General features: G+C 53.9%; 1 protein-coding gene across 2 annotated transcripts in view; it reads left to right on the top strand.

Annotated features, from left to right (window-relative positions):
* The first annotated feature begins 2523 nt into the window (after positions 1-2523).
* PYGB (glycogen phosphorylase B) overlaps positions 2524-27190 on the top strand; it is a 34336-nt gene continuing 9669 nt past the window's right edge. The window contains 14 exon segments of one of the 2 annotated variants that reach the window (NM_001024863.1): positions 2553-2888; positions 13479-13580; positions 15838-15916; positions 17154-17257; positions 18577-18708; positions 20228-20339; positions 20625-20707; positions 21508-21651; positions 22067-22159; positions 23268-23414; positions 24106-24269; positions 24907-25021; positions 25384-25485; positions 26018-26165. In NM_001024863.1, coding sequence (NP_001020034.1) covers positions 2646-2888; positions 13479-13580; positions 15838-15916; positions 17154-17257; positions 18577-18708; positions 20228-20339; positions 20625-20707; positions 21508-21651; positions 22067-22159; positions 23268-23414; positions 24106-24269; positions 24907-25021; positions 25384-25485; positions 26018-26165 — 1768 coding nt within the window. In that variant the 5' untranslated portion in view covers positions 2553-2645. 2 annotated transcript variants of the gene reach the window in all.

Consider the following 27190-nt stretch of genomic DNA (forward strand, 5'->3'; position numbering starts at 1 on the left):
CATCTGATTTTCATATGTCATGAAAATTATCCTTCTTTTGATTCGTTTCAATCATTTAAAAATGTAGAAAGCGTTCCTAACTTGAGGGCCATACCAAAACAGGTGGTGGGCCAGCCCGGGCCGAGGGTAGGCAGAGGCAGTGCCCTGAGATGCAGCTTGAAGCCAGGCAGCAAATCTGCCCCGCCAGGAAGAGGCTCCCCAAGGGGAGGGCTGTGGAGGGCGAGAACCAGACCAGGGAGCCTGCGGATGTCGGCTGTGTATCCTTCACCGCCTCTCACAGCCCCACAGGCAGCCACCAAGCTCCACCATTCGGGCACTGCTTCTCTCTCTCCACACCCAGCTCTCTCACTGACCCTGGCTCTGACTGCTCCCCCTTCAGTCTGGTCACCTCAGAATGCCCGCCCATTAGCTACAGGGGGGCCTGCCCTCACCTGTCACCTCAACTCCCCCAGGTCAGCCTGGACCTGCTAGGGAGGGATTGAGACTGGTTTAGCAAGCTCGCCTGGCCAGGGTCGTGGTTTGCAGAAGCTATGGTGAGCTCAACCCTCTGCTGAGGGACTGGCCAGTCCGCCTTGTTGGGGGGGATAGTTCTGGGGAGTATCTGGGAGGCAGGGGAGCCCATGAGGAAACTACCCTGGGAATCCTGGCAAGAGGACCCAAAGGAGTAGCTGAGGATGGATAAAGAGACTAGAAACACTGGGAACAAATGGCTGGAGGCACCAGACTTCCTTTTGGAGGACCAGCTCTAGCGAGAGAGAGTCCTTGAGAGCTTGGGAGAGAAGGCAAGTCCACCAGGCCTGATGTTATCGGCACCTGATTTGGGAACAGGCAGGAAGGAAGGCACTGGCCTAGAGAAGGATCTAGAGCCCTGCTGGGTGTGCAGGGAGGGTGAGGAAACAGGATGAGGTATAGAGAAAGATGGTGGAAGGCCCTGGGTTGCATATGTGACCCCCGTCCCGGCCCTGCCACAGGACTACATCACTACGCCTACACCGGGTGACTCCTATGTGTGCCGTAATGAGATCGCACACCACATGCAATCAAGAGCTTTCCAGAGGCCATGGAGACACCTCCCCCCCAGCTATGCCCACCCGTAAGGCTCAGCACCAGCCTTAGATCTGCAGCCCTAGAGACTGGCCAGTCCTACACCCTCGTCTGAGCGGAGTCCTGAAGTGCTGCCTTCTCTCGCGCAGCGTTGTTCCTCTGTGCTGTTGGATGTGGGCCATCGTTCTCATGGCTCTGGGCTATGCAACCGTGGGAATATGCCACAATTTATTTAGCAGCCCGGCACTGCTGGGCATTTGCGTGGTTTCCAGTTTGGGACTGTTTCGAATATTTGAATGTCACGGGCATTTCTGTACATGCCTTTTGGTCGGCCTAAGCATTCATTTCTGTTGGGTATTTTCTTTGGAGTAGTATTGCTGGGTCAGAGGTAGGTGTTTGTTTAGCTTCAGTGAATGCTACCAGTTTTTTCACGTTCCACCTACCTGTCAGGACTCCCGTTGATGCAGAAATCACAGAGGCTAAGATAGGATCAAGGAGGAGCTGCGGGAGCAAGACTGAAGCCAGGGGCTGGAAGATGGCCCTAGGGTAGTGCTGGTGAGAGTGAGTGAGGGGGTCCCAGCCCAGGACCTGCAGGTAGGAACTAGCTGAGAGGCTTTAAAATCACTGCAGATGGTGATTGCAGCCATGAAATTAAAAGACGCTTACTCCTTGGAAGAAAAGTTATGACCAACCTAGATAGCATATTCAAAAGCATTACTTTGCCAACAAAGCTCTGTCTAGTCAAGGCTATGGTTTTTCCAGTAGTCATGTATGGATATGAGAGTTGGACTGTGAAGAAGGCTGAGCGCCGAAGAATTGATGCTTTTGAACTGTGGTGTTGGAGAAGACTCTCGAGAGTCCCTTGGACTGCAAGGAGATCCAACCAGTCCATTCTGAAGGAGATCAGCCCTGGGATTTCTTTGGAAGGAATGATGCTGAAGCTGAAACTCCAGTACTTTGGCCACCTCATGCGAAGAGTTGACTCATTGGAAAAGACTTTGATGCTGGGAGGGATTGGGGGTAGGAGAAGAAGGGGACGACAGAGGATGAGATGGCTGGATGGCATCACTGACTCGATGGACGCGAGTCTGAGTGAACTCCGGGAGTTGGTGATGGACAGGAAGGCTTGGTGTGCTGCGATTCATGGGGTCGCAGAGTCTGACACGACTGAGCGACTGAACTGAACTGAAAGGAGCAGGAGGAGACGCCGTCTCGGGGGCGTGGACAGGAGAGAGATGCTGGGAGGAATGGGCCGCAAGCCCAGGACCTCACGCTCAGCTTTGCGCGTGGAGAAACTCAACAGTACGCCTTCACTCAGGCGTAGGTACTCCGCCCCTTCCGCGGCCCCGCCCTCCAGCAAGCTCCGCCCCTCCATCAGGCCCGTCCCCTCCATCAGGCCCCGCCCCGCCCTCGGCCCCATGCGCTGCGCGCAGTCGCGCCCGCGGCCCCTCCCTTCCTCGCCGCCGCGGCGCACTGCGCAGGCGCGGTCTGGCAGCTGGTGAAGCCGCAGCATCCCTAGCGCGGGCGTGTCCCAGCGGCTCGCTGAGTCCTCCTCCTCCTTGTCGTCCTCCTCGTCCTCGTCCTCCCGGGCGACCGGAGCGATGGCAAAGCCGCTGACGGACGGCGAGAGGCGGAAGCAGATCAGCGTGCGCGGGCTGGCGGGGCTGGGCGACGTGGCAGAGGTGCGGAAGAGCTTCAACCGGCACCTGCACTTCACGCTCGTCAAGGACCGCAATGTCGCCACGCGCCGCGACTACTACCTGGCGCTGGCGCACACCGTGCGGGACCACCTGGTGGGCCGCTGGATCCGCACGCAGCAGCGCTACTACGAGCGCGACCCCAAGGTGAGGCGCGCCGGGGAAGAGGGCGTCCGGGGTGGGAGACGGCTGCCCGGTGGCTCGGACGGGGAAGCGTCCGCCTGCAATGCGGGAGACGCGGGCTCTGTCCCCGGGTGGGGAAGACCCTCTGGAGGAGGGCACGGCAACCCAGTCCGGTATTCCTGCCTGGGGAATCCCATGGACACACGAGCCTGGCGGGCTGCGGTCCGCGGGGTCGCAGAGAGTCGGGCATGACTGAGCGAATCTCTGTCTTTATATCTGTCCCGGGTGGAGACCTCGGTGAGGAGGGACCTCCGGGGTGGGGAGAGACCCCGCAGCCCTAGGTGAGGAGAGACCCCTGGGTAAGGAGAGATCCCTGGGGTGGTGAGAGACTCAGGGTGGAGAAGGACCTCTAGTGAGAAGAGACCCCCCCCCCCGGGTGAGGAGAGACCCCAGTGAGGAGGGATCGACCACCCTTGAGATGGAGGAGATCGCCCCCACCCCATGCCCGAGGTAAGAGGGAACCCCTGGGTGAGGAGAGATCCCTAGTGAGAAGAGACTCTGGGTAAGGAGTGACCGCTGGGGTAAAGACACACACACACACACACACACACACACACACACACACACACGGGTGAGGCAGCCCTGCACACACACACACACACACCCAGGTGAGGCAGCCCTGCACACACACACACCCGCAGGTGAGGCAGCCCTGCACATGTGCACACACACACACACACAAGGGTGAGGCAGCCCTGCACACACACATACACACACACACTGTGTGAGGTGGCCCTGCACACACACATACCTGGGTGAGGCAGCCCTGCACATGCGCACACACACACATTGGTGAGGCAGCCCTGCACACACACACACACACACACACACACAGGGTAAGGTGGCCCTGCACACACACACACCCGGGTGAGGCAGCCCTGCACATGTGTGCATGCACACACACACACAGGTGAGGTGGCCCTGCACACACACGCGTGCACACACACACACGGGTGAGGTGGCCCTGCGCACGCGTGTGCACACACACACACACACACCACCCCCCCAGGTGAGGCGGCCCTGCACACAGCTTCATCTACACCTACACACCACACGCTGAGTGCCTGAAGCCAAGCGGGGGGGGCTGCTGTCCTGTGGTGGAGCTGGAGTCACTGGGAAGCCTCTGAGACTGAGGCCCTCAGGGATGGGCCCTGCCTTCCAGGAGGGCACACCTGCTCTGGAGAACTTCTCTTAGCTGAAGGTTGGCAGACTGTAAGGAACTGTTGATTCTTTTTATATGTTATACAAGCATAGGTTTATGGTAGACGAGTACAAGGTGCACAAGAGAGAACTTGTTCATCACGTCCGTTACTAACTGTGTTAAGAATCCAGGTGTATGTCTTTCTGCATCCTCTCCTGTTCTTGAATATATATGCACACCTTTCAAAGCATGTTGAGTGTACAGTTTTGTGGCTCTTCTGTTTCATTCATCAACATTTGTAACACTTGTAGTTTTTAAACAACTTTCCAAGTAAATATGATTCTTCAGTATCGTTGATAGTTTTCAGTCTGATGCATATGTCATAGGCTTGGCCAGGCCCCTGCTGCCAATTTTGTTTGGTTGGTTTTTGGTTTTGTTTCTTGCTTCTTGACCATGGAGCATTTTACCTTCTTTTATACTAATGTAGAGTGAAAACTGATGAGGGAAGGACACACCTGTAGACCTAACACCAGTTTGCATAGTTTGATTTGCAGTGGACACCTGGGCACTGGGCAGTTGCTTTGCTGATAGTGTTTTTGTAGGGTGTTAAGAAATGTTCAATAATTGCTAAGTCTGAGATCGGTTGCTTTTCCAAGCTTTTTCTGGGGCACTCCTTTTTCTAAAAGAGTAGTGGTAAAAAAGACAGATTTGTCAGAATACTAACCAGCCTCTTGATGTTTAGTATGCAAGACAGTGAAGTCACACCAAATGGCTAAAACAGGTTATTTCAACAAGGGCTTGGGTCGACTTTGCCAGGGAAGCTGGCCAAGAGGCAGGGCTCCCCCAGAATTCCCTGCTGGTGGCAGAGCTCCACTTTGCAATATCATTGTTATTCATACAGCAGGTGACAAGCTGCATTTCTGCCTGCACACTCAAGGGCATTTCCCTGCAGCTGAACCAGAATGTACCACAGCACCCAAGGGACCCGTTCCAGTCTTTATTCTATGTTTAGATCCGAAAAAGACTGGTGATGGGCTCAGGGATTGCAGAAATAACCTTTCCTGAACAGGATTAAATTCCCCTAGCAAAACGGGTTTGCTGATCCTCACTGATGGCTAGGGTGGCCATAGGCATAAACGTTCCTCTTTTAAGGAAACCACGCAGCCTGTAAATGGAAGGTTGTTTGCCTCTCCTGGATAGGAAGGTCCTTTGAAAGTGGGAACTTCGAGTTTAACTGCTTCAGTCTGTCTGATCCATGTTGAAAATAGGCTCATCATTTCCTTTTCCTGCAAAAGTTACATATTTGCTTATAAAGCAGGGGTCACCAACCTTTTAGGGACCAGGGTCTGGTTTCATGGAAGACAGTTTTTCCACCCCCACGGGGTGGGAGGGGATGGTTTCTGGATGATTCAAGCATGTTACATTTATTGTGCATTTTGTTTCTATTATTATTACGTTAGCTCCACCTTAGACTGTCAGGCATTAGATCTTGGAGGTTAGGGAACCCTGCTTGAGAGGACAAGAAACCCTGTTGGAAAGGACAAGAAACCCTGTTTTGTTAGAGGAATTTAATCCTGTTCGGGAAAGGTTATTTCCGCAATCCCTGAGCCCATCACCAGTCTTTTAGGGATCTAAACATAGAATAAAGACTCTTAATGGGTCGCTATGGTGCTGTGGTACATTCTGGTTCAGCTGCAGGGAAATGCCCTTGAGTGTGCAGGCAGAGATGTAGCTTGTCACTGCTACACCTCTGATCCCAGAAGGATCAGAGCATGAGGGAAGGTGCGAGAGCTCCCAGAAATAATCCTGCAGAGCCACACCCCCACCCTAAGCGCAGACTCAAGGATCTGTACCATTACTTCACACTTTGGCAGCCTGACGATCTAAACAATAATCAGACTGCTTTTATTTAATATTTTTATTTACTTAAAAACAGTTATGCAGATCCTTGTGATTATTGGAGACAAAAAATTGAAAACACAGATAAGCCAAAAGGATACATTAACTGTAATCTCACCATCTAGTGATAACAATGTAAATACTACAGACATCTTGTGTTCCGCATCTCTTTTTCTGGGCAGGTAGAGACACTTGTTTTTATTACACAAAATAGTGCAGTGCCATGCTGCACCTATTGTTTCGTAACTCTTTCAAGCATTCTATTTTTGGTAATCGTAGAAACAATTGAAGCTCAGTGCTCAGAGGAAGAGTTTTCAAGTAAGCTGCCTGGCAAAGCAGCAAGTCAAAATATCTGGCTAAAATTAAGAGATCTGCACTTGGCAGGACTCAGCGCTTAATTCTAAAGAGGCTCCAGGAGACTGAGGAGATGAGGAGGTCAGGACTCCACTCCAGACTCGGGGACGGAGAGGAGCTGGGTGGTAAGGGATGGCTCACACAGATCCAAGCCCCTCAAGGCCTGGCTTTACCACTCAGATTGTTCCACCTTGGGCTGGGGTAGATTTCTTTCTCGGTCTCAGTTTTTTTCATCTTTAAAACGAGGAAGGTCAAGCTAGGTAATCCATTTCCGAGTCCCTTTCCTTTCTAAAACACCATAGTTTTATGTTTGCTGGTAAAATGTTTCCATTTTACATTGACATTCAGTCCAAAAAGAATTCGAGAATGCTTGAGTAAGACATGACTCAGGGGCTTCCCTGGCAGTCCAGTGGTTAAGAATTTGCCTGCCAGTACAAGGGACACAGATTTGATCCCTGGTCTAGGAAGATTTCACATGCCTCTGAACAGCTAAGCCCATGTACCACAGCTACTGAGCTCGTCTGCAGCAACTGCTGAAGCCCAAGGCCCCTAAAGCCTGTGCTCTACTAGAGAAGCCACTGCAACAAGAAGCCCAAGCACCACAACAAAAAGGACCCAGCACAGCCAAGAATAACAGATAAGTAATTTTTTAAAAGATACAATACAGAAGGCTCAACTTCATAGAAGACCTCAAAGAGAAAGTTGGGGCAAAAGACAGTAAGGGTAGGAAAGTGGATTAAGTTCAGGGATAAAGTCAGGACACAAAATGCCAACCTAAGTTCTGGCAACAGAGCACATGGCAGGTCATGTCCAGTTACGGGAGTCCTCAGTCTCTACTAGAGATTCTCGGATGGGCAGGTGGGAGATTTCTTCCATGAATCTCTAGAGCAGATGTTGTACAAGGTGGACAGCTGGCCTGATGGCACCCCTGCTGCGGATGGACTGGTCAGTTTACCATGGCTCTGCTCCATGAGTTCTTGGCATAACCATCATGGTAGACTAAGAAAAAGAAGCTCTACCACTGGGCCCAAGCTCCTGTCTTAAATGTTTCTAGTAAGATAATCATAAATAATACAGTCAGTCTTATGGTTTTACTGGATTTGGGAATTGAAGGAAGATAATCTGGAGCAGTGTTTTATACCCTTGGCTGCCCACAACCCCCACTTCTGAACTTCTGTTCTAATAAGGCAGGAGTGGGACCAGCACTGGGATCTTTCTGACCCAGGAGGCAGTTCTGATGTGTTTGCTCTCTGTGGTTCTGGTTGTGGCTGTGGTGTTCTGATGTGTTTGCACCCATCTGTGTGAACTTGATCTTGTATCCTGTGGACAAGCCTTCCTGATAGCAGAGAGCTCAGAGTTACTTTCTGTGGCCAGAAGCTGGGGAGGGGCAGATGGTTCGTGTTGCTGATTACCCTGACAGCTTGCCGAGTGGAAGGTCAGGTGAAGCCACTGTCGATGAGATGGGGAAACTCTGCCTGTGTGCCACAATTTCTCATAGAAGACAGCCTAACCTCTGCCCTGCAGGCTGTGATGGTTCATTTTCTGTGTCAGCTTGGCTGGGCTATGGAGCCCAGATATTTGGTCTGATATTAATGTGGATGTTTGTTTGAAGGTGTTTTCTGACTAAATGTGAGAGTAACATTTAGTCAGTGGATTTTGAGGAAAGTAGTATCTTCTGTAATGTAGATGGGCCTCTATTCAGTTGAAGGCCTGAACAGAGCAAAGACTGACACCCCATTTGGAGTCCAAATGCCACTCCTCCATGCCTCACCTCGCCAGATTTTGGTCTTGGACCTCTGTGATTATGTGACCCAGCTCCTTAAATAAATCTCTGTGTGTATGTCCTGTAGATTCTGTTTCTCTGAGGAGCCCTGACTTATCCAAGCTGCTGTGGATGGCAAGCCCTTTGTATCTTTATGAAATGTTGTAACCCATCTCACTTCTATATCCCAGCCCTTTGTAGATGATTTTTTTAAATTTATTTTTTGTCTGCATCACATGACATATGGGATGTTAGACCCCCCCCACCAGGGATCAAACATTTGTGCCCTACATTGGGAAGGCAGAGTCTTCATCACTGGACAGCCAGATAAATCCTTGATGATTTTTTAAATGTTTATTTTGCATGATTTCAGACTTTCAAAAGTTGCAAGAATTCCCATATGTTCTTTATCTGAATTTCCCATTTTTAACTTGTTTGTTATATCCTTCTCTCTTTATAAATACAATTTTTTTTCCTGTGAACCATTTGAGAGTAAGTTTTAGACTTGATAACCTACACTTTCCCTCTAAAAACTCAAATATGTGATTGGAAAAAATCAGGGAGACTCCTTTATACTAGCAGAGCACTTATACAAAACTTGGGGTGTTCACACCGTCATAGTGTTGTCACCTGCAAACCTTACTCGGCTTTGTTGGTTGTCCCACTGATAGGAAATACAAGTTAGAAGACTGAGAGGGCTTTATACATCTTTTCAGATATACCTCCTTCCCCACGCTACTCCCACCCCCTCATTAAGCAGAGCAGGCTCTAACCCATATGGAATCCCATACATTTTAAAACACTAAGCAGGTAAACAATAGGCAATAGATGGTTAGCTTTTTCTACCTTGTAGAGAAGGGGCTTCTTAGAATATGGTGAAAGGGCAGGAGAGATGAAGACAGAAATTTAGAAAGGTGATTGGATGACAGAAAGGTTTCACTAGATCTTCTAGAGTGGGAATTATGTATAATTTCAGTTTTAGCTGAGTGTCTTTTCTCATCCTTGAAACATCACTTCAAGGTGAAAGTAGCTCTGTTTACCAGGCTTCCCAGGTGTTGCTAGTGGTAAAGAACCTGCCTGACAATGCAGGAGATATAAGAGACATGGGTTTGATTCCTGGGTTAGGAAGATTCCTTGGAGGAGGGCATTTCAACACACTCTAGTATTCATGCCTGGAGAATCTATGGACAGAGGAGCCATAGGGTCGTAAAGAGTCAGACACGACTGCAGCGACTTAGCAGGCACGCACAGTTCTGTTCACAACACTGAGTCATATTACTGAGTCACAGGGGGAGTTTGACATGGTCCAGATCACTTAATATAAATTGATCAGGCTCTGGCTATCAATCAGTGACAAGGAGGCCTCCGTGACTGTCTGGCTCTGGGATGGGCTGAGTGGACACTTTGTAGGTAGGGCTTAGCAGCATGTGAGGTGGACGGCCCAGGACTATAAAATTGACGTCATGGAGCACAAAGTGAATCTGTTCCCTGAAGAACTAAATGATCTCTAAGATCCCTGCAGGTTCTCAAATCCTGTAATATCCTATTTTACATTTCCCAGATTTACTTTGAGCAAACAGACCTGTACTCTTTAGGTAACAGTACCTAAAGTAAAAAAAAAAAAAAAGAAGAAGTTTGTGGTCTACATTGAGACACAGCCTGCCAATTAGGGGAAAGATTCCTTGAGATTTCACTCCAAAGGAGCGTGCTGAGTGTGACTTTGTAGGTTGGGCCCTAAGACTTGTGTGGTAGATACCACCCTTCCTCCTCATGCGAGCGCAGTTGTGGTTTTATATAGAAAGCCATTTCCTCCAGAAAGCCCCTGGGATGCAGTGGCATGGACGTGGAGACATGCTCCGGACAGGAGTGAGCCTCAGCTCTCTGGCCAGTGTGGGGGCCACCCCCCTCCACAGCAGCTCTCCTCTTGCAGTGGGATAACAGACACGAGGGGGCCTCCGTGGCTTTGGAGAGGCTGGAGGGCCCACCGGAGCTGACCTCTGTGTTGGGTCAGTGATCCGTGTCCCTGTGTCACCTCAGGGCCAGTTCTATCTGGCAGGAGCCTCTCTGTGCTGGGAGGGCAGCTGGTGAGCTAAGATGGAAGGGGACTGTGTGGCTGCATGTTCCTGGCACAGACAGAACTGGGTTCTTGGTGGCGGGGAAGTGGATTGCCCCAGTCTGCACCCAGCTTCATTGCCCTGAGTGTTGAGAAGGTTCTTTGTTTCCTCTTCCTGCAGAGCGTTCAGACCCTGCTGTTAACCAAGGGCTCTAAACAAACTTTTAGGAGAGGGAGAGGAAATGGAGATCTCAGAAAGCCCAGTTCTATTATTATTAATCTCAGTTCTATAGAGAGCAAAATGAGGCTGTACCTATTTATATTAAACTCCATGTTCATAGAGTTCACTAATTCCTAACACTCTGTGTGAAGTCGCTCCATCGTGTCTGTTTGCGACCCCACAGACTGTAGCCTACCAGGCTATTCCATCCATGGAATTTTCCAGGCAAGAGTGCTAGAGTGGATTGCCATTTCCTTCTCCAGGGGATCTTCCCAACCCAGGGATCGAACCTAGGTCTCCCGCATTGCAGGCAGATGCTTTAATGTCTGAGCCTCCAGGGAAGCCCCCTAAGACCCTTTAGGAGATTAATATGCTGTATAATATTTGCATTGATCATGTTTTCATCTGTTTTTGTTGAAGAGCTTTGTTGATGCTTTTCTGTGATGTTACCTGTTGGGGTGGGCTCTGCATGTAATAAATAAACCCAATTGATAAAAAAAATTAAGGCTGCCTCTAGGCCATATAACACTTGTTGCAGCTGCATTGCAAAGAAGGAACCCAGCCAAAAGTTTCAGTGACCTAGTTCAGCCCTGGAGATGGCCTCCTAGAGGTGTGTGACAAGGTTAAGGGGTCCCTGCTGTTCTCAGGCTCCAGGAGATGAGTGTCTGGGCCTCAGTCAGAACCCCGGAGCCGGGAGGCCCTGTCCAGGGTTGCAAAGATGGTGCTGGGACACTGGGCTGGGCCTGGAGGGCTGTGGGCCCACAGCAGCAGAGTTTGGGGCTAGCAAGTATTGGCCCTTTGCAGGTGAGCCCCCAGGCTTTTTCTTAGACCAAGCCTGTGCCCTCAGCTGTTTTTTTTTTTCCCAGAATTATCACCCTGTTCTACAGGTTCCACACCCCTCCCCGAAAATCTGGCCTGGTGAGGGGCCCAGCATTGCTGAGTCCAGGGTGGACGTGGTGCTGTCAGGGACATAAAGGGACCAGGTCACTCCATCTGCCGGGAAGGAGCCAGGATGGGACCCAGTCTGTATGGTTCAAATGTCATCGGCCAGCTTCTCAAGAACCTTCAGTTTTAATGGTTTCACACCAAACTACCTTAAGGAAACTGGGGAAAGCAAAATCAACATGTGTGGTGAAGTTATAAAAGTACTCCTCACACAGGCAAAAACAGCAGCAGAAACCAAGGCACAGACCCTGAGGCCAGAGCTCCGGCCAGGCGGGGCCTACAGAGGTGCCTGGCACAGGGCTGACCCTGCTCGGTCCCTTCTGAGTGGGGACAGTGCTTGAGGGCCCCCAGTGCCATGGCTGTCCCTGCTGGGTCCCTTCTGAGTGGGGACAGTGCTTGAGGGCCCCCAGTGCCATGGCTGTCCCTCCTGGGTCTCTTCTGAGTGGGGACAATGCTTGAGGGCCCCCAGTGCCATGGCTGTCCCTGCTGGGTCCCTTCTGAGTGGGGACAATGCTTGAGGGCCCCCAGTGCCATGGCTGTGCCTGCTATCCTCTTGTGCAGGGGGCCACAGGAGACTCTCCCGGGCCTGTTTGCAGAACTCAGTACACTGCTGAACCCTGGACACCTGTGTTCAACTTGGGAGGAAAGTGAAAGAGATTCAAAGATTTTAAGGCTGATTGCAACATTTTATGCCTTAGCACCCATCTCTTAGGAAAAGAGATAATCAAGCTATTTTCCTAGTGCTAGTTAAAAGTTGGAAAGATCAAACTACAACTTTTAAAATACATATTTGTATGAATAGTTACAGGCAAAACGAAAACATCTCAGCCATATCCCTGACCTGCCAACTTCTTATAAAACCTCTCGGGAGAACCCCAGAAGGAGGCTGGTGGGGGAAAATGCCCCTTGTGTGTGCCTGGGAGAATCAAATGTTCACAAGATGTTCACTTGCTCAGACAGCTAGACACTGTCATCTTGGTGTGTTTGCCCATTGGTTACCAAGCCCTGTGGGAACCCCATATACTAATAGATCAGCTCAAGTGTAGGGCAAATACCATCCAGGACGATGAAAGGTCAGGAAGAGGCAATGGGCCGTGAGCAGCAGTGACAGCCGTGTGGGTAGAGAGAAGCTTGTTACACCGTGATGAGTCTGTGACTTAAAGGACACTGGAACATGGATGGGAATTTTGAAGCCAGGCATTCATATGATCAAAAAATGTGGAAGAAAGGCTCTCTAAGACTGAAATCTGTATTTTTTTTGGTATCCATGCATGTTCTTTCGATTTATAGATTTGATATGTATGGAAAGTTTTCTTAAATTATATATTTTTTTAATACATTTCTTTATTTGGCTCCATTGGGTCTTAGTTGTGGCATTCAGGATCTTTAGTTGTGGCCTGTGGGGTCTGGTTCCCTAACCAGGGATCAAACCCAGGCCCCCTGCATTGGGAGCGTGGAGGCTTAACCACTGGAACACCAGGCAAGCCCCCCCAAGGCCTCACTCTGGATGGCTGGAAGCAGCGTGGAGGTCCCGTGTAGGAGCAGGACTCTGTGGGCCGGATCTCGACTCTGCCACTGCCTTCCGTGGCCCAGGGGGCGTCGCAGGGGGCAGACGGCTCCAGGCGTGGGAAGCGTTGGAATCCTGCATGATCCCCAGCGAGTGTTGGTGGTCGTCTCTTCTTTTACACAGAAGTTTATCTCTCAGTCCCCCAAAGCCAGCAAACAGGCAACAGATGGAAATAGGCAGACATGTCCATCCGTCTGTCCCACTGTGTTGACCGTGCCTTTGGCACTGAGTGCCCAGTGCAGCTGTCAGGAGCTGTTCACCCTGCAGGGCTGGCTCACCCCCACCAAGTGCAGACAGGGCTCCGTCTGTCCTGGGGGTCGGTTCCCCACCATTGCCCTGCCCCATCTCCCTGCCCCCAGGGGAGGTTCCTTTTTGTCCCCTTGGGGACTCCAGAAGGGCAGTGCACAGAATCTGCTTTTGAAGGACCCTCCCTGGGGGGCAGCCCCTGGAAAGGTGAGGTTGGCTGAGGCTGAAGGGAGGGAGCCCATTTTAGGGGTGCAGGTAAGCACAGTGTTGGCCGAGTGCAGCCTCTCAGAAGATCCGCTCTGCACTGGGATCTTCAGGTACGTGGGGCGGAACTGGCTGTCTCAGATGCCTCTTCTTGCTCCCTTAGCGCATCTACTATCTGTCCCTGGAATTCTACATGGGCCGCACCCTACAGAACACGATGGTGAACCTGGGCCTCCAGAATGCGTGCGATGAAGCCATCTATCAGGTGTGGTCCTTGGGGCCGGGCTGCTGGGTTGGCCTCCTGTGGCACCGAGCCTTAATCCGGCCCTGCGGAGGCGAGTGCTGCCGTCTGGGACTGAACGCTCGGGCATGGGGGAATGGGTGCTGGGTGATGCGCCTTCTCAAGGAGAGAAAGTGAGGACTGGATGGGAGCTAATGCCCGGAGGGCAGGGAAGGGGGCAGGTTGTGATGCTGAAGCTTGAAGCTTCTCAACCATTGCACATCACATGCCCACCCCACATGGCAGAAATGCCTGATACCGTTCCATGTCTCTTTACTTTATTGAGCTGGTGGCCCACCTCCAGCTCCCCTCTCCCAGCCTAAAGACACTTGTCCTGTGCCTGCTGGTAAAATTGCCCTTCTCTCCTACTCGGAATTGTTGTCGTTCAGTCGCTAAGTTATTAACGACTCTGCAACCCCATGGGCTGCAGCACGTCAGGCTTCCCTGTCCATCACCAACTCCTGGAGCTCACTTCATCGAGTCGGTGATGGCATCCAATCATCTCATCCTCTGTCATCCCCTTTTCCTCTTGCCCTCAATCTTTCCCAGCATCAGGGTCTTGTCCAATGAGTTGACTGTTTGCATCAGACGGCCAAAGTATTAGAGCTCCTATGGACAGAGGGGCCTGGTGGGCTATAGTCTATGGAGTTGCAAAGAATGGGGCACGACTGAATGACTAATATGAGCAATAGAAAATACAGAGAGGCATGTGTCTTTTTAAACATTGTACATTTTTTCCCCTAAAATGTTGTTTCACTTGCTGTTTAGCTTTTAGTTAAGCTTGTGTTGGGAAGGTTTTCATGATGATGAACTTGGAATCTCAGACACATGTTGGCAGTGCCTGCCTTTCAGGCAGGATGTGGGTACTAGAGGCTGTGAACTGGACTGTCGATGGTGCAGGGCTGAACGGCCTCCTCCTCAGGCTCCCCAGTTACAATGCACTGTGAAAATAAAACATGGGAGACTTCCCTGGTGGTCCACAGGTTAAGACTTGACCTTCCAAAACAGGAGGTACCAGGAGCTAAGATCCCACATGCCTCACGGCCAAAAAACCATAAAACAGAAGCAATATTGTAACACGTTCAATAAAGACTTTTTAAAAAATGTTTTAAAAAAGGAAAAAACATCCCACTTCTGCACCACCCCAGGCTCCAGTTCCAGAGCGGATTCCACTAAAAACTAGAAATTCATAAGCCACTCTCTCCTGAGTGTGCCATCAAGGACACACTTAAAATTACAGGAAAGTTAAAATATATATGGAAATTGTCTGCTATGATGAACGTCTTCACACACCATCATCACCTGACTTCCCTAATCCTCAAGCCCAAATCATGGCTGGTCTTATTTCCTGTAAAGCCCCACCACTCCCAAGTTATTTAAGAGCCAATATCAAATGTCTTAATAGTTCACATGTAAATATTTCACTGGATATTTCTTTTCTTTTTCTTTGGCCAAGCTGCTCTGTCCTTCACTATCTCCCAGAGTTTGCGCAGACTCACGTCCATTGAGTTGGTGATGCCATCCAACCATCTCATCGTCTGTCGTCCCCTTTCTCCTCCTGCCTTCAGGCTTTCCCAGCATCAGGGACTTTTCCAGTGAGTCAGCTCTTTGCATCAAGTGGCCAAAGTTCCTATTTTATAAATAAGTTTATTTGCACTATTTTTTGGTTTCCACATATAAGCAATGTCATGCTGTAGTTGTCTTTGTCTGGCTTACTTTGTCTGGTATGAGAATCTCTAGTTGCATCCATGTTGCTGCAAATGGCACTATTGCGTTCTTTTTTATGGGTGAGTAATACTCCTCAGGTACATACCACATCTTCTTTATCCGTTCGTCTTTCCGTGGACATTTCGGTGGTTGTTTCCACCTCTTGGCTATTGTGAAGAGTGATGCAGCAAACGTCGGGGTGCACGTGTCTTTTCCAGTTAGTTTTCTTCTGACTGATATATGCCTAGGAGTAGGATTTCAGGATCATATGGTAGTTCTCTTTTTAATTTTTTGAGAAACCTCCATGCTACTCTCCCAGTGGCTGTACCAATTTACATTCCCACCAGCAGTGTAGGAGCATTCCCTTCTCCCCACATCCTAACACCAAATTTTAATGTCGGGTTCTCAAGTCTAAAAGAAAGCAGCCTCTAACCTCTGATTGCTACAAGCTCACAGGATTTAAGTATCTTTCCACCTCTTACTTGAGGGAAAATATGAAGTCCTATTAAAATGTTACCTCTGTTTCTGTTCACAGTTGGGGCTGGACTTGGAAGAATTGGAGGAAATAGAAGAGGACGCTGGCCTGGGGAACGGAGGCCTGGGGAGGCTGGCAGGTAACCCCGGCCTCTGTCCAGGACAGGCCTTTCCTGACACGGCGCTTGCTCAGTGTGCTCACTCGCACACAGCGAGGCCAAGGTCAGCCATGCTCCCAGCGCCGGCCTGTCAGGGAAGATTTGTCCCTCAGAGTGGATGGGACAGTGTGTCCTCCAAGTCGAAATCTTTGCCACCAGTAGGAAGAAAAAAATCAACTTATTCTATTCTCTTTCATACAAGGGGCACTTCATAATTATGGAGACCAGACTTGCCAGTCCTGGGGACCTGATGCAGAGAGAGGTTTCCGACATACCTACCACCTTCCTGATTGGGACGAAGACAGGGATAGAGTCACACACGCATTTACGAACATAGCCCAACTTAAAGCACCGGCTCCTGCCTACTGCAGTGAGCTGACTGCCCTGAAGAGGCAGAGCTCTTCCTCTCGGAGCTGTCGCTCCCTTCTCACCCAATTTGAGAGCAGCCTCAGTTTGGTGTTTTTTAGTTTGGGGTATTTTTTCCCCCTCGTCATAATTATTTTTGCCGGCCTTTATGGGGTGAAGGAACTGGGTTAAGAACTCGGAAGTGGAAGCAGCAGTCCCAGTGAGACTGGATCGCACTATGTCCTGCTGGGCTCTTGGGCCCAGAGCTTCTGGAACAGAGAGGATCGATTCTGCACCGCCCTGAAGTGTGTGGGGCCCCAGAGTTTACAGTACCATGCGATGGCCCGGCCCGCCCCTTCTGAGAGGCATCCTCCTGTGAAGGGAGCAAAGGCCCTAACGTTGATCCATGCGTTTGTGCGTTTATGCCTTCAGAATTCAAGTTAAATTCTGCAGACATTATAAGTGCAGCATATGTTTCTGGCAGATGAAACATCCCACAGATCTTCACCCTTGGCTGTGTCTGCCCCACATCCAGGGAAAGACCCTGTGCACCCCACTTGAGGGCGGGGATGGTGTGTGGAGACGGGCTGAGTTTGGCTGTGTCCTTTGTGTTCGTCCCCCGTCCCACGCCCCCAAGTAGTCCCCACGTTGATGCTGTCTTGGCCGTAGGATCTCAGGCCGAAGGGCCTCAGCAGTGGCCCAGCAGCCTCAGCCTTTCCTTTTCATGAGACTTGAGGCCAACGGGTCCCCACTGAACCACTGCCTGCCACCCTGGGGCTGGCCCCCAACCATGAGGTGTCTGTTTGCCTTGGTGTCCGGGCCTGGGCTCAGAGGCCTCGGATCTGCGCTGATGTTCCTGTGTTTGGACTTCCAGCCTGCTTCCTTGACTCGATGGCCACCCTGGGCCTGGCGGCATACGGCTACGGGATCCGCTATGAGTTTGGGATTTTCAACCAGAAGATTGTCAATGGCTGGCAGGTGGGTGTGGTTTTCTCCTTCTGCTCGCTTGCGGCCCTCGGGCACACAAGAAAGTCACCAGGCGCTGTGGGATCTGCTTCTGGACTTCCTGCTCCTCCAGGGAGGCTGCATTCTGGCCCTTGGCAGAGCGGAGGGGGCGGGGCAGGTGCTGAGGGCCCTGGACGATCCGTGATCTGCGTGCCATCCCCTCAGCCAGCAGGGCCTGTCGCCCGTGCGTTCTCATTGCACATGGCTTCTGTGTTGTGACAGCACGTCTGGCGGGCTCAGGCCAGATCATGGCTGGGCCTCTTATATTTGGGAAGATGCTGCTTCTGCAGACAGCTTATGGTCCTACTCTTCAGAGGGGACTAGGCTCTGACGTTGGAATCTTACTGACGTACAGGGAAGGAACACCTTCCTGCCACCAGGAAGTCAAAGGCAGGAGCAGTTCTGTGATGAGTGTCTGCCTGCCCCAGGCAGAAGGGGCTCACCTTCTGTGGAGTCCTGAGAGGGGGACTCGGGAAGCAGTAACCTCAGCCACGCCACTGTCCCATGACCCAAATGCTCCTTCTTGGGACTTGCCTCCTTTCTGTCTCTGTGACTTGGTTGTCCTGGACGTGTGATGTACACAGAGCCGTCTTTCGTGCTCTGACTGTCCCAGTCACGTCATGTAGATGGAGTCACATGGTGCGTGGACTCCGAGTAACATCTCGAGGTTTGTCGGTGTGCCTCAGGACTTCTCCCTTTTACTGCTGAATTCAAAGCATTCTTAATGTCTTTTTATTTTGATCTATTTTCTGCATTTTATATGAATTTGTTTAATAGTCCAAAAGTGAAAGTGAACGTTGCTTAGTCGTGTCCGACTCTTTGCAACCCCATGGACTATACAGTCCATAGAATTCTCCAGGCCAGAATAGTGGAGTGGGTAGCCTATCTCTTCTACAGAGGATCTTTCTGACCCAGGGATTAAACCAGGGTCTCCTGCATTACAGGCTGAGTCTTTACCAGCTGAGCTACCAGGGAAGCCCTAATAGTCCAAAGCATTCACTTTTAAATCGAGAGCCTGGGCTAGAATTGGGAATCTTTACCTTGTGTTTACCATGTGTTTCCATGCTGGGGTTGATCGTCTAGGTGGCGTGGTGGTGCAGGTGTAGGGTGGGGCCCATCAATGCCCAGGACCACCACCCCCTTCACCTGCTGCCCCCTGCCCTCACTTGCCTCCCCCCTCACCTGCCGCCCCCTCTCACCTGCCGTCCCCCCCTGCCATCCCCCACCCTCACCCACAACCTGCCCTCAGCTGCCACCCCTCACCTGCCACCCCCCACCTGCCACCCCTTCAGGTGGAGGAGGCCGACGACTGGCTGCGCTATGGGAACCCCTGGGAGAAGGCACGGCCAGAGTACATGCTGCCGGTGCACTTCTACGGGCGCGTGGAGCACAGCCCCGAAGGAGTGCGCTGGCTGGACACGCAGGTACCACAGGCACTTCCTGGGAGGGGGCTGAGCGCAGGGACCCTCAACTTGCCTCCTGTCAGGGGCTTCCCTTGGGGCTTCCCTGTGGGAGCTGCCTCCCCACACACTTGGTTGGGACGGTTCAGACCGCGACCGTGTAGCTACCTCTGTAGTTTAACAGGAGCCGTGTCTCAGGGTGTTTTGTGGCAAGCAGGTTGGTGCCGGGAGGGGCAGAGCACTGGGGGCCGTTGGTGAGAATAGCTCTGCATCCCGGGGCCGGCACTCACTGTGTAGCCCTGGCTCTCAGTAGGGTCTCCCGGTGCGGCTCACCGATTATTTGGAGCCATCAGTGCCCTGGGCAAGGAGCCCTGGGCGGATGTCGAAGAATGGAGCATCCCCACCTAGCTGGGCCCTAGTAGGGGGACCAGGGCAGGAACACCAGGTGCTGGAGGAGCATGGTGCTGGCCCCAGCGGGCACACACGCAGAGTCCCCCCAGCTCAGAGATGGCAGGAGGGTCAGAGGAGGGCTCTGTAGGGGGCGGTGGAGGGGGGGATAGTTTGCAGTGAGTAAGAAAGGGTCCACTGTCCAGTGATCTGGGGAGATGAGCAAAAACAGAGCAAGCCTGTGAGCCACAGGTGTTCTTATGGGCTGTCCAGATTCAAGTCTGAACTGGGACTCAGGCCAGGCAGGCTGGTAGCCCAAGATGCCAGAATAAGTTGTATTTAATTTTAAAAAGTTGGGAAGCGGAATGGTCTTCTAGGTGTGTGTGCCTGTTGAAGACGAATGAACGAAGGCCTGGAGACCCCAGCGGGACACGATGAGGGCCTTCCTGTGGGGCCGGGCCCTGGAGAGGGCCGGAGCGGTTTGCAAATGCCTCGTAGGGCTGGTTGAGGCCAGGGTCTGGGACAGGGTTGTGGGGCAATGGAAGGGAAGGATGCGGCTGGGGTATAGCCCCCCACCCAGTCCTTTGTGGCTCTGGGAGCTGCCTTCACACCCTGAAGCCACCCTCGGAAGTGGACCTGAGTATGAGCAACCCCACAGGAGGGCCCGAGGGCAGTGACGACCCGAGATGGGGGCGCCTCTGTCGGCTAGAGCGCACTGGTGCTTCTGGGCACACGGGGATGGGGAGCAGGGAGCACGCAGGCCGCTTTGGTTTGCTGAAGTTTGAGGTCAAGGCCCCAGGAGGAGCCTCCACAGAAATGGGGCATGTTCAGAAATAGTGGCTGTGTGCGGGGTGAGGCTAAGCGAGTCCCGAAATCGAAGTCGCCTATGCAGAGTTGAGGGATGAGAGGGCAGGCATGGAGGGCAGAGGCCGAGGACATGGGAGGAGGGTCTGCCCAGGGCCAGGTGACCATGGACACTGGCGTGGAAGGTAGGAGCTGGAGGAGGCCTGGAGAGCGGTTGGTGTTGTTTGGGGCAGGAGGAGAGAAGCCAGAGGAGGGCGGGCGGCAGCCGCCAGCGGCAGGCTGCTTCTGTGAGGGAGCCACCCCAGCCTCAGGGGGCACGGCCCAGGTCGGGGACCACACTTTCCCTTGGCAGGTGGTGCTGGCCATGCCGTACGACACCCCGGTGCCAGGCTACAAGAACGACACTGTCAACACCATGAGGCTGTGGTCCGCCAAGGCGCCCAACGACTTCAAGCTCCACGACTGTGCGTCCCTCTGTTCCCACCTGGGGCCTGATCCCAGACTGACCCCAGCTGCACTCACAGCCTGCGGGGCTCCCCAGCACAGGAGGGCTGAGGGCGGGTTCCCTGTGAGCCTTAGGCTTCCCAGGGATCCCACGTCCTCCAGAAAGAGCCAGGGCCTGGGGCTGGGAGGGGCTGGGCAGCAGAGCAACCGTGGGGCGCCTGGTCAGGAGTGCTTGTCCTCAGACCCATCAGGGCGCTTGGGAGCCTGACAGGCTCGTGGGTCCTGACCCCGCTCTCTGCCCTCAGTCAACGTGGGTGGCTACATTGAGGCGGTCCTGGACCGGAACCTGGCCGAGAACATCTCCAGAGTCCTGTATCCCAACGACAATGTGAGCAGCTGCTGCGGTACCAGGGGGAAAGGGGACTCTCATCTGCTGCCTCTCAGTGCAGGAAGCTGGGCTCCATCAGGGCCCCCGTGCACCTCACACTGGTCTCAGCTGACCTCCTGAGAGTGAAGATGGACACGGTATCCCCAACAGGGCCCAGGAGCCCCCAGCCTCATACCTCCAGTCCTCCCCGTAAAGACAGGGCCACAGAGCCCTCACCTCACCTGCTGCCGGAGTCTGCTCTTCGGCACCTGGTGTAGCTCCCTAAGAATCGGCAGGCACACTTGTCGGCAGTGGCTGTCCTGCAGTGACGCCTTGAGACCCACACAGTTGTGGTTTGAAAAGCTCTTTGTAGCTGTTTCCCCACATGTGAGACGGGGATCTCAGCCACGTGCTCCACGGCCCCCAGATTCTTAGCAGACGAGCCCTTAGGGTTTGCCCAGCTCTGTGGCTGTGGTTTCTATTTTACCAGTGAAATATGTGCACACAGCAGCAGCACAAGGCCCTGGGCTGAAGGGCTCACAGGAAAAATGCCCCCGACTCCCCATTCCACCCCCCAAGATTGCAAGCAGAGTCTCCCGCTTCAGGTGTGAGGCCTCTAGATGCCCGCACCCCAGAGGTTGTGTTCCTGGCCTTGGCCCCTTGCAGGGTGCTGTGACCCCCTCCTGGCTGCACTCCTTCCTTGTCTGAGGGTCACCTGACCTTGGCCCCAGATCTGGGCTGGACCCCAGCCTGGCCCCGCCCTGGGTTGGGGGCCTGAGGCCGAGGCTGAGCCCAGACATGTCCTCTGGGCGTGTCTGCAGTTCTTCGAGGGGAAGGAGCTGCGGCTGAAGCAGGAGTACTTCGTGGTGGCCGCCACCCTGCAGGACATCATACGGCGTTTCAAGTCGTCCAAGTTTGGCTGCCGCGACCCTGTGAGGACCTCCTTCGAGACGTTCCCAGACAAGGTGCGCTTGCAGAGGGGCCAAGTAGGGGACCGAAGCCAGCCGTTTCCGGGCAGGGCCTCCTCCTTCCGGCCACGGCAGGCTAGGCCAGGCCGGGTGGGCAGTGGCTCCGCAGCCTGGGTCTCCATGTCCCTGGATACCGGACCTGGGATGCTGTGAAGGGCCCCGTCGGGCAGAGCAGCCAGGTTGCAGGCTCAATGGAGAGGCCAGCCACCCGCGTCCGCCAGGCGGGAGCAGCATTCCTGGCAACCTGCTCCCTGCTCCTCGACCCGTGCTCCATGCTGGGACCTGGAGCCCATGCCGCACCATCCACTGCCCGCGGCCGGCCCTGTGACCAGGTTCTGCGGGCAGGCAGCTGAGGACCCCAGTTCTGCACGAGTGGTCAAGAGGACTGAAGGGGTCGCCCATGTCAACGCAGGTGGCCATCCAGCTGAACGACACCCACCCGGCGCTCGCCATCCCTGAGCTCATGCGGATCCTGGTGGATGTGGAGAAGGTGGACTGGGGCAAGGTGAGCTCTGCGCCCCGCCCCACCGCAGGGCCGAGGACTGGGCCGGTCCTGGGACACGGAGTGGGGCCTCCCTGGGGACCTCGGGAAGAGAGGGACGCTGTCCCTGGGAAGACAGGGCCGGGGGTAGGAGGACGTACAGGAGTGGTTCTGGGGTTTCTCCCGAGGGCAGGATGCTGAGTACAGGCAGCAGGGCAAAGGCCAGAGAAGAGCGGTTTTCTGGACAAGAAAAGGATTCTGACACTTGTCGGAGCTTCTCATGTATGCTTTGTCATCTTAGAACTGTGGTCAAAGACCCAGAGGTGTTCAGCTTACAGAAATACATTGTTTCTTTATGGGTTTGTTCTCCTCACCTCACTTATTTTGGTCCTAGACTCTTTAGTGGGGTTTTCTTGATGTAACTAAATTAAATCAACATATAAAGCCATTTTACCCCCTTTTTTACCCCCTTTCTGGTTTGGGGTGCACCTTTGGGTGGGGCTGAGCCAGTGCAGTTCACCTCTGGCCAGCAGAGGGCAGGGCCGCACTCTTCACCAGCTGTCCCTGGACCACAGGTGTGAAGTCAGTTTGGTGGAAATAAAGCTGCCTGGAGCTCTGTCAGGTTTGCAGAGGAAACTGGGGCAATTCCCAGGTAGCGAAGAGGTCCTTGGTTCTGAGTATGTCCCGGTTCATGACAGGAGAGTGAATCGGTTTGGTGTATGTGCTAGGTCACATCAGGAGAGGGAAGGGCAAAACACTCACCACGGGTCTGGGAAGCTCCAGGCCCCAGAGCAGAGACATGCAGCTGGCAGGGCCCTTCCTGGTGGCATCTGAGCACCTGCCTCTGACCCTACACGTGCCCCTCAGCCTGGCATCAGGCAGCTGGTCTTCTCTGTTCACTGGGGTTTCTGGAGTGTTGTGAGCTGGTCTTCTGTGAACACCGTGGGGTTTCTGGAGTGTTGGGAGCTGGTCTTCTCTGAACGCTGTGGGGTTTCTGGAGTGTTGGGAGCTGGTCTTCTCTGAACACTGGGGTTTCTGGAGTGTTGGGAGCTGGTCTCTGAACACTGTGGGGTTTCTGGAGTGTTGAGAGCTGGTTTTCTCTGTTCACTGTGGGGTTTCTGGATTGTCACAGGCCTGGGAAATCACAAAGAAGACTTGTGCGTACACCAACCACACGGTGCTGCCTGAGGCCTTGGAGCGCTGGCCGGTGTCCATGTTTGAGAAGCTGCTGCCGCGGCACCTGGACATCATCTACGCCATCAATCAGAGGCACTTGGACGTGAGCATGGCGGCACGGCGGGGCTGCACCTGCAGGGCCCGCCCGTCCAGTCGTGATAGAGGGAGGAGGGCCGCGCCTGCTCCCCTGGGCCCTCCTCTTAACTCCGTATCGGACTGTCAGGCCTGGAACAGGTGCTTCTTGAACAGAATAGCCTCTGCTCACAGAGGACTTGGGGCCAGGGGCTGGCCCTTGGCAGAGACGTTGGCTTGTCCCCTCACTGGGAGCCCTGTTTTCGGGCTTAGGGAGAGCCCTTTTTCTCATATCTGAGGAGGTTCAGATGTGTCTGTTCCTGGCATGCCAGAGGCCTTTGTCCTGAGACATCACTGCAGCGTTTGGGTGATGGGGGAAAAGTCACCTGTGTCTTTTCTCTGTCACGCATAGAGAGGATGCTGGTACAGGAACAGGGGGACTTAGGGTTAAGGTGTGATGATTTTCCTCCTTTTGATCTTTCGGTGAAAGAGTGGCTGTTCTCACTGCTAGACTGCGGTTACATCCTGCCTGGGCCCCCGGGCGCAGCATCTTCATCTCTTCCTGTTGGTCACACAGCACCTGCTCAGCTCCGCCAAGTCCACGGGCTGAGCCCGCAGCTGCCTGGGCTCAGGCAGCCCTGTGCTCAGGGCTAGCCAGCCTGGGCTCCAGCTGGCCTGAGGGAGCAGCTCCCGCCCTCCCACTCACCGCTCTGTCCTTGCAGCATGTGGCCGCCCTGTTCCCTGGGGATGTGGACCGCTTGCGGAGGATGTCGGTGATTGAGGAAGGGGACTGCAAGCGGATCAACATGGCTCACCTGTGTGTCATCGGGTCCCACGCCGTGAACGGCGTGGCAAGGATCCACTCTGAGATCGTGAGGCAGTCAGTGTGAGTGGGGAGCGCCCTTCGGCTCCCACCCCATCCCTGCCACCTGCAGCGCAGTGGCTGAGGCTGGTAACCGCCCAGAGCTCAGTGGTGGGAGGGTGAGCCTCTGGCTCGATGGACGATGCTGGGGGTGAGCCCTCCTGTCACCAGGAGCCCTCCGGCTGTTGGTGTTCTCCATCTCTCCAGGCAGAAGATCTGCTCCTGGAGCACCTGCCTGGGGAGGAGGGGGCCAGGCCAGACAGGGGGAGGTCAGGGCAGAGGTCAGGGCTGGGGCTCATCCCCGAGAGAAAGGAGGGATTCCGAGGGCAGGTTCCCTGCTCCAGCCCCTCTCCATGGGATGGGATCTCAATTCCATCTTTCAGTCTTCATCTGAGTCCTCGAGTGGGATGCCTGCCGTGAACGCCCAGCAGCCTGCGTCCTCAGGGCTGGCCTGAGGCTTTGTGTGACGCACTGTTTTATCCCCACTGTCTGTCAGGACCACTGGGAGGAGGCCAGGCTCCAGCCACCTGCCGGGGTGGTCGGGTTCCTGGGGAGACAGAACAGCAAGGCTGGGTCCGGGGCCCCTCCAGAGGGCCCTGTGCCCTTTGCCCGCCTTCTTCCAACCAGCGTTTGCTGAGTCACCTCTGGTCTATGTGTTTAGCTTTAAGGACTTTTATGAGCTGGAGCCGGAGAAGTTCCAGAATAAGACGAACGGCATCACGCCCCGCCGCTGGCTGCTCCTGTGTAACCCGGGGCTGGCAGAGACCATCGTGGAGGTGAGGCCGGTGCCCCTGGGCCCGTCTGGGGCTGTGTGGGTGTGACCCACCCCCTTGCGTGTGGAGAGTGGGGGCTCCTGGACGAGTGGGGGGTGGGCACTGTCGCCCACAGGTGTGACCAGCCTGGCGGTTGGTCAGCAGACCTGGTGGTCCGTGCAGGAGTTCAGAGGGGGTCCTGGGCTTCAGGTCCAGCTTGTGAGTCCTGACGAGATGTGTGAGCTGGGAGTGGGGTCATTGTTGAGTTGTTCCCGTGTTCTCAAGTGGCCCCAGTGTACAGGATCTCCTGGGAGGGGGTGTGATGGAGAGGAGCGGCCAAAGGGGATGCAGAGCGCAGAAGCTGTGTCGCCCCCATGGTTCTGCAGAGAATCGGGGAGGATTTCCTGACAGATCTGAGCCAACTGAAGAAGCTGCTGCCGCTGGTCGGGGACGAGGCACTCATCAGGGACGTGGCCCAAGTCAAGCAGGTAGGCCCGGCATGGGGCCAGGAGCTCAGCCCCCACTCGGCCCTGTGGAGGGGCCCTGGGTCCTCTGGGAGAGCTTGTCTGGGGGGAAGCGTGTGGTAATAGACGCAGGCCCCGCACCTCCACTCGAGCTGCTGTCTGCGCCCCCAGGCCCCCAACAGCCGCCTCATGGCCAGGCAGGCCGGCTCTGTGGACGGCCTCTGAAGACCGAGACTGACCCTCTGCTACGCCCCTGGCCTGGCCCTGGGGGCCCAGAAGCAGTGCTCCCTTCAGGGTCTCCGTCCCTGCCTTCTCGTCCCCTTTTCTGCTTTCTCACCCTCGCTTCTCTCCCAGGGTTTGCTTGTTGGTCTGATTTCCCGCTTAGCTCTGAGCCCTCGTGCAGACCCACTCTTGGGGTCACGCGTCCCCGCTCCTGCCCACGTGGACCCCCGTCCCTCCACGTCCTCCCTGGGGCGGCCCCTCCCTACCGCGTCCCTGATGGGCTCCCAGGCTCAGCCCTGTGGACACCCCACTGTCCTAACCTCTGTTCTCCCAGGAAAACAAGGTCAAGTTCTCCGCCTTCCTGGAGAAGCAGTACGGGGTGAAGGTCAACCCCTCGTCCATGTTTGACGTGCACGTGAAGAGGATCCATGAGTACAAGCGGCAGCTGCTCAACTGCCTGCACGTGGTCACCTTGTACAACCGTGAGTGCCCTGCCCACACCCCGCTGTGGACCAGGCGTTTTTCTCATGTGCTTGATCTGACGTGACACGTTCGCGTTAAGCGGCGACTTCTGGTTTTGTGTTCACAGCACAGCAGCTACAAGGAGTGAGATGTGAACTCAGAGGTTGGGGAGCTTGAGACCCAGGGGACGCCCTGCCTCTGGGGTGGGGCCTTGGGGTCCCTGGAGGCTGTGTTGTAGGTTCGGTGTAGCCTTTCTTTCATATTTAGTTGTTATTGTTAGATTTGTTTAAAGTTACTTAGAGACACTTTACTCAGTAAGGAAGGCATTTAAAGTGCACTCTTGGAAGATGAAATAGTATGTTACATCTGTACACCTTAAACTAGTAACGTTTAAGTGGCATTTAATTTTGAAGCAAATGCGAATCAAAGAGCCCCTTAACCACAAAGTGGCTATGAACATTTTCTAGTTCTATAAACGAGGTAATAAAGCCTCAAGGAAATCCGTATGGTTTTTAAATTTTGTAACATAGTAATAGTAACATAGCAGCAGCAGTAATACCATAGTAATATTAATAGTAAAATAGCAAAGTGAATCCTAACTTTGAAAACAGAGGAACCACAAATAAAGCTCTTCTGGAGAATGTCAGCTCCCCAGTTCCCACAAGGGAGACTTGGTCCCCAGGGCCCCACCCGGTCACTCATGAGACAGTTCAGATGCCGGTTTCCATTGAGCAGCTCTGACCCAAAGCTCAGAGAAGGCTCAGGGGAGCGCCCTCCCATGCGTGTGGCCGGGCGTCTCCTGGGCCAGAGGCGGCAGTTCCCGGAGGCCCCGTCTTGTGCCGTGGTTTGCTTTCACAGTTGTGGCTTCCTGCATTTCCTTTGTCGTCGCCCCAGCGGTGCCCCCGAGTCCCCTGCTCCTGAGCAGTGGGCCGGGTCTCCCGGTGGCCTGCCCTCCCTCCCCGCCCCCTCTGGTGGCCAGAGCCGCCTACTGCCCCCCGGAACCACCTCTGCTCGTGGCCTTGGCAGCGTTCCGACAGGGCTGGCA

Source organism: Ovis aries, chromosome 13 (assembly GCF_016772045.2).
Source record: "Ovis aries strain OAR_USU_Benz2616 breed Rambouillet chromosome 13, ARS-UI_Ramb_v3.0, whole genome shotgun sequence".
NCBI classification, from domain to species: domain Eukaryota; kingdom Metazoa; phylum Chordata; class Mammalia; order Artiodactyla; family Bovidae; genus Ovis; species Ovis aries.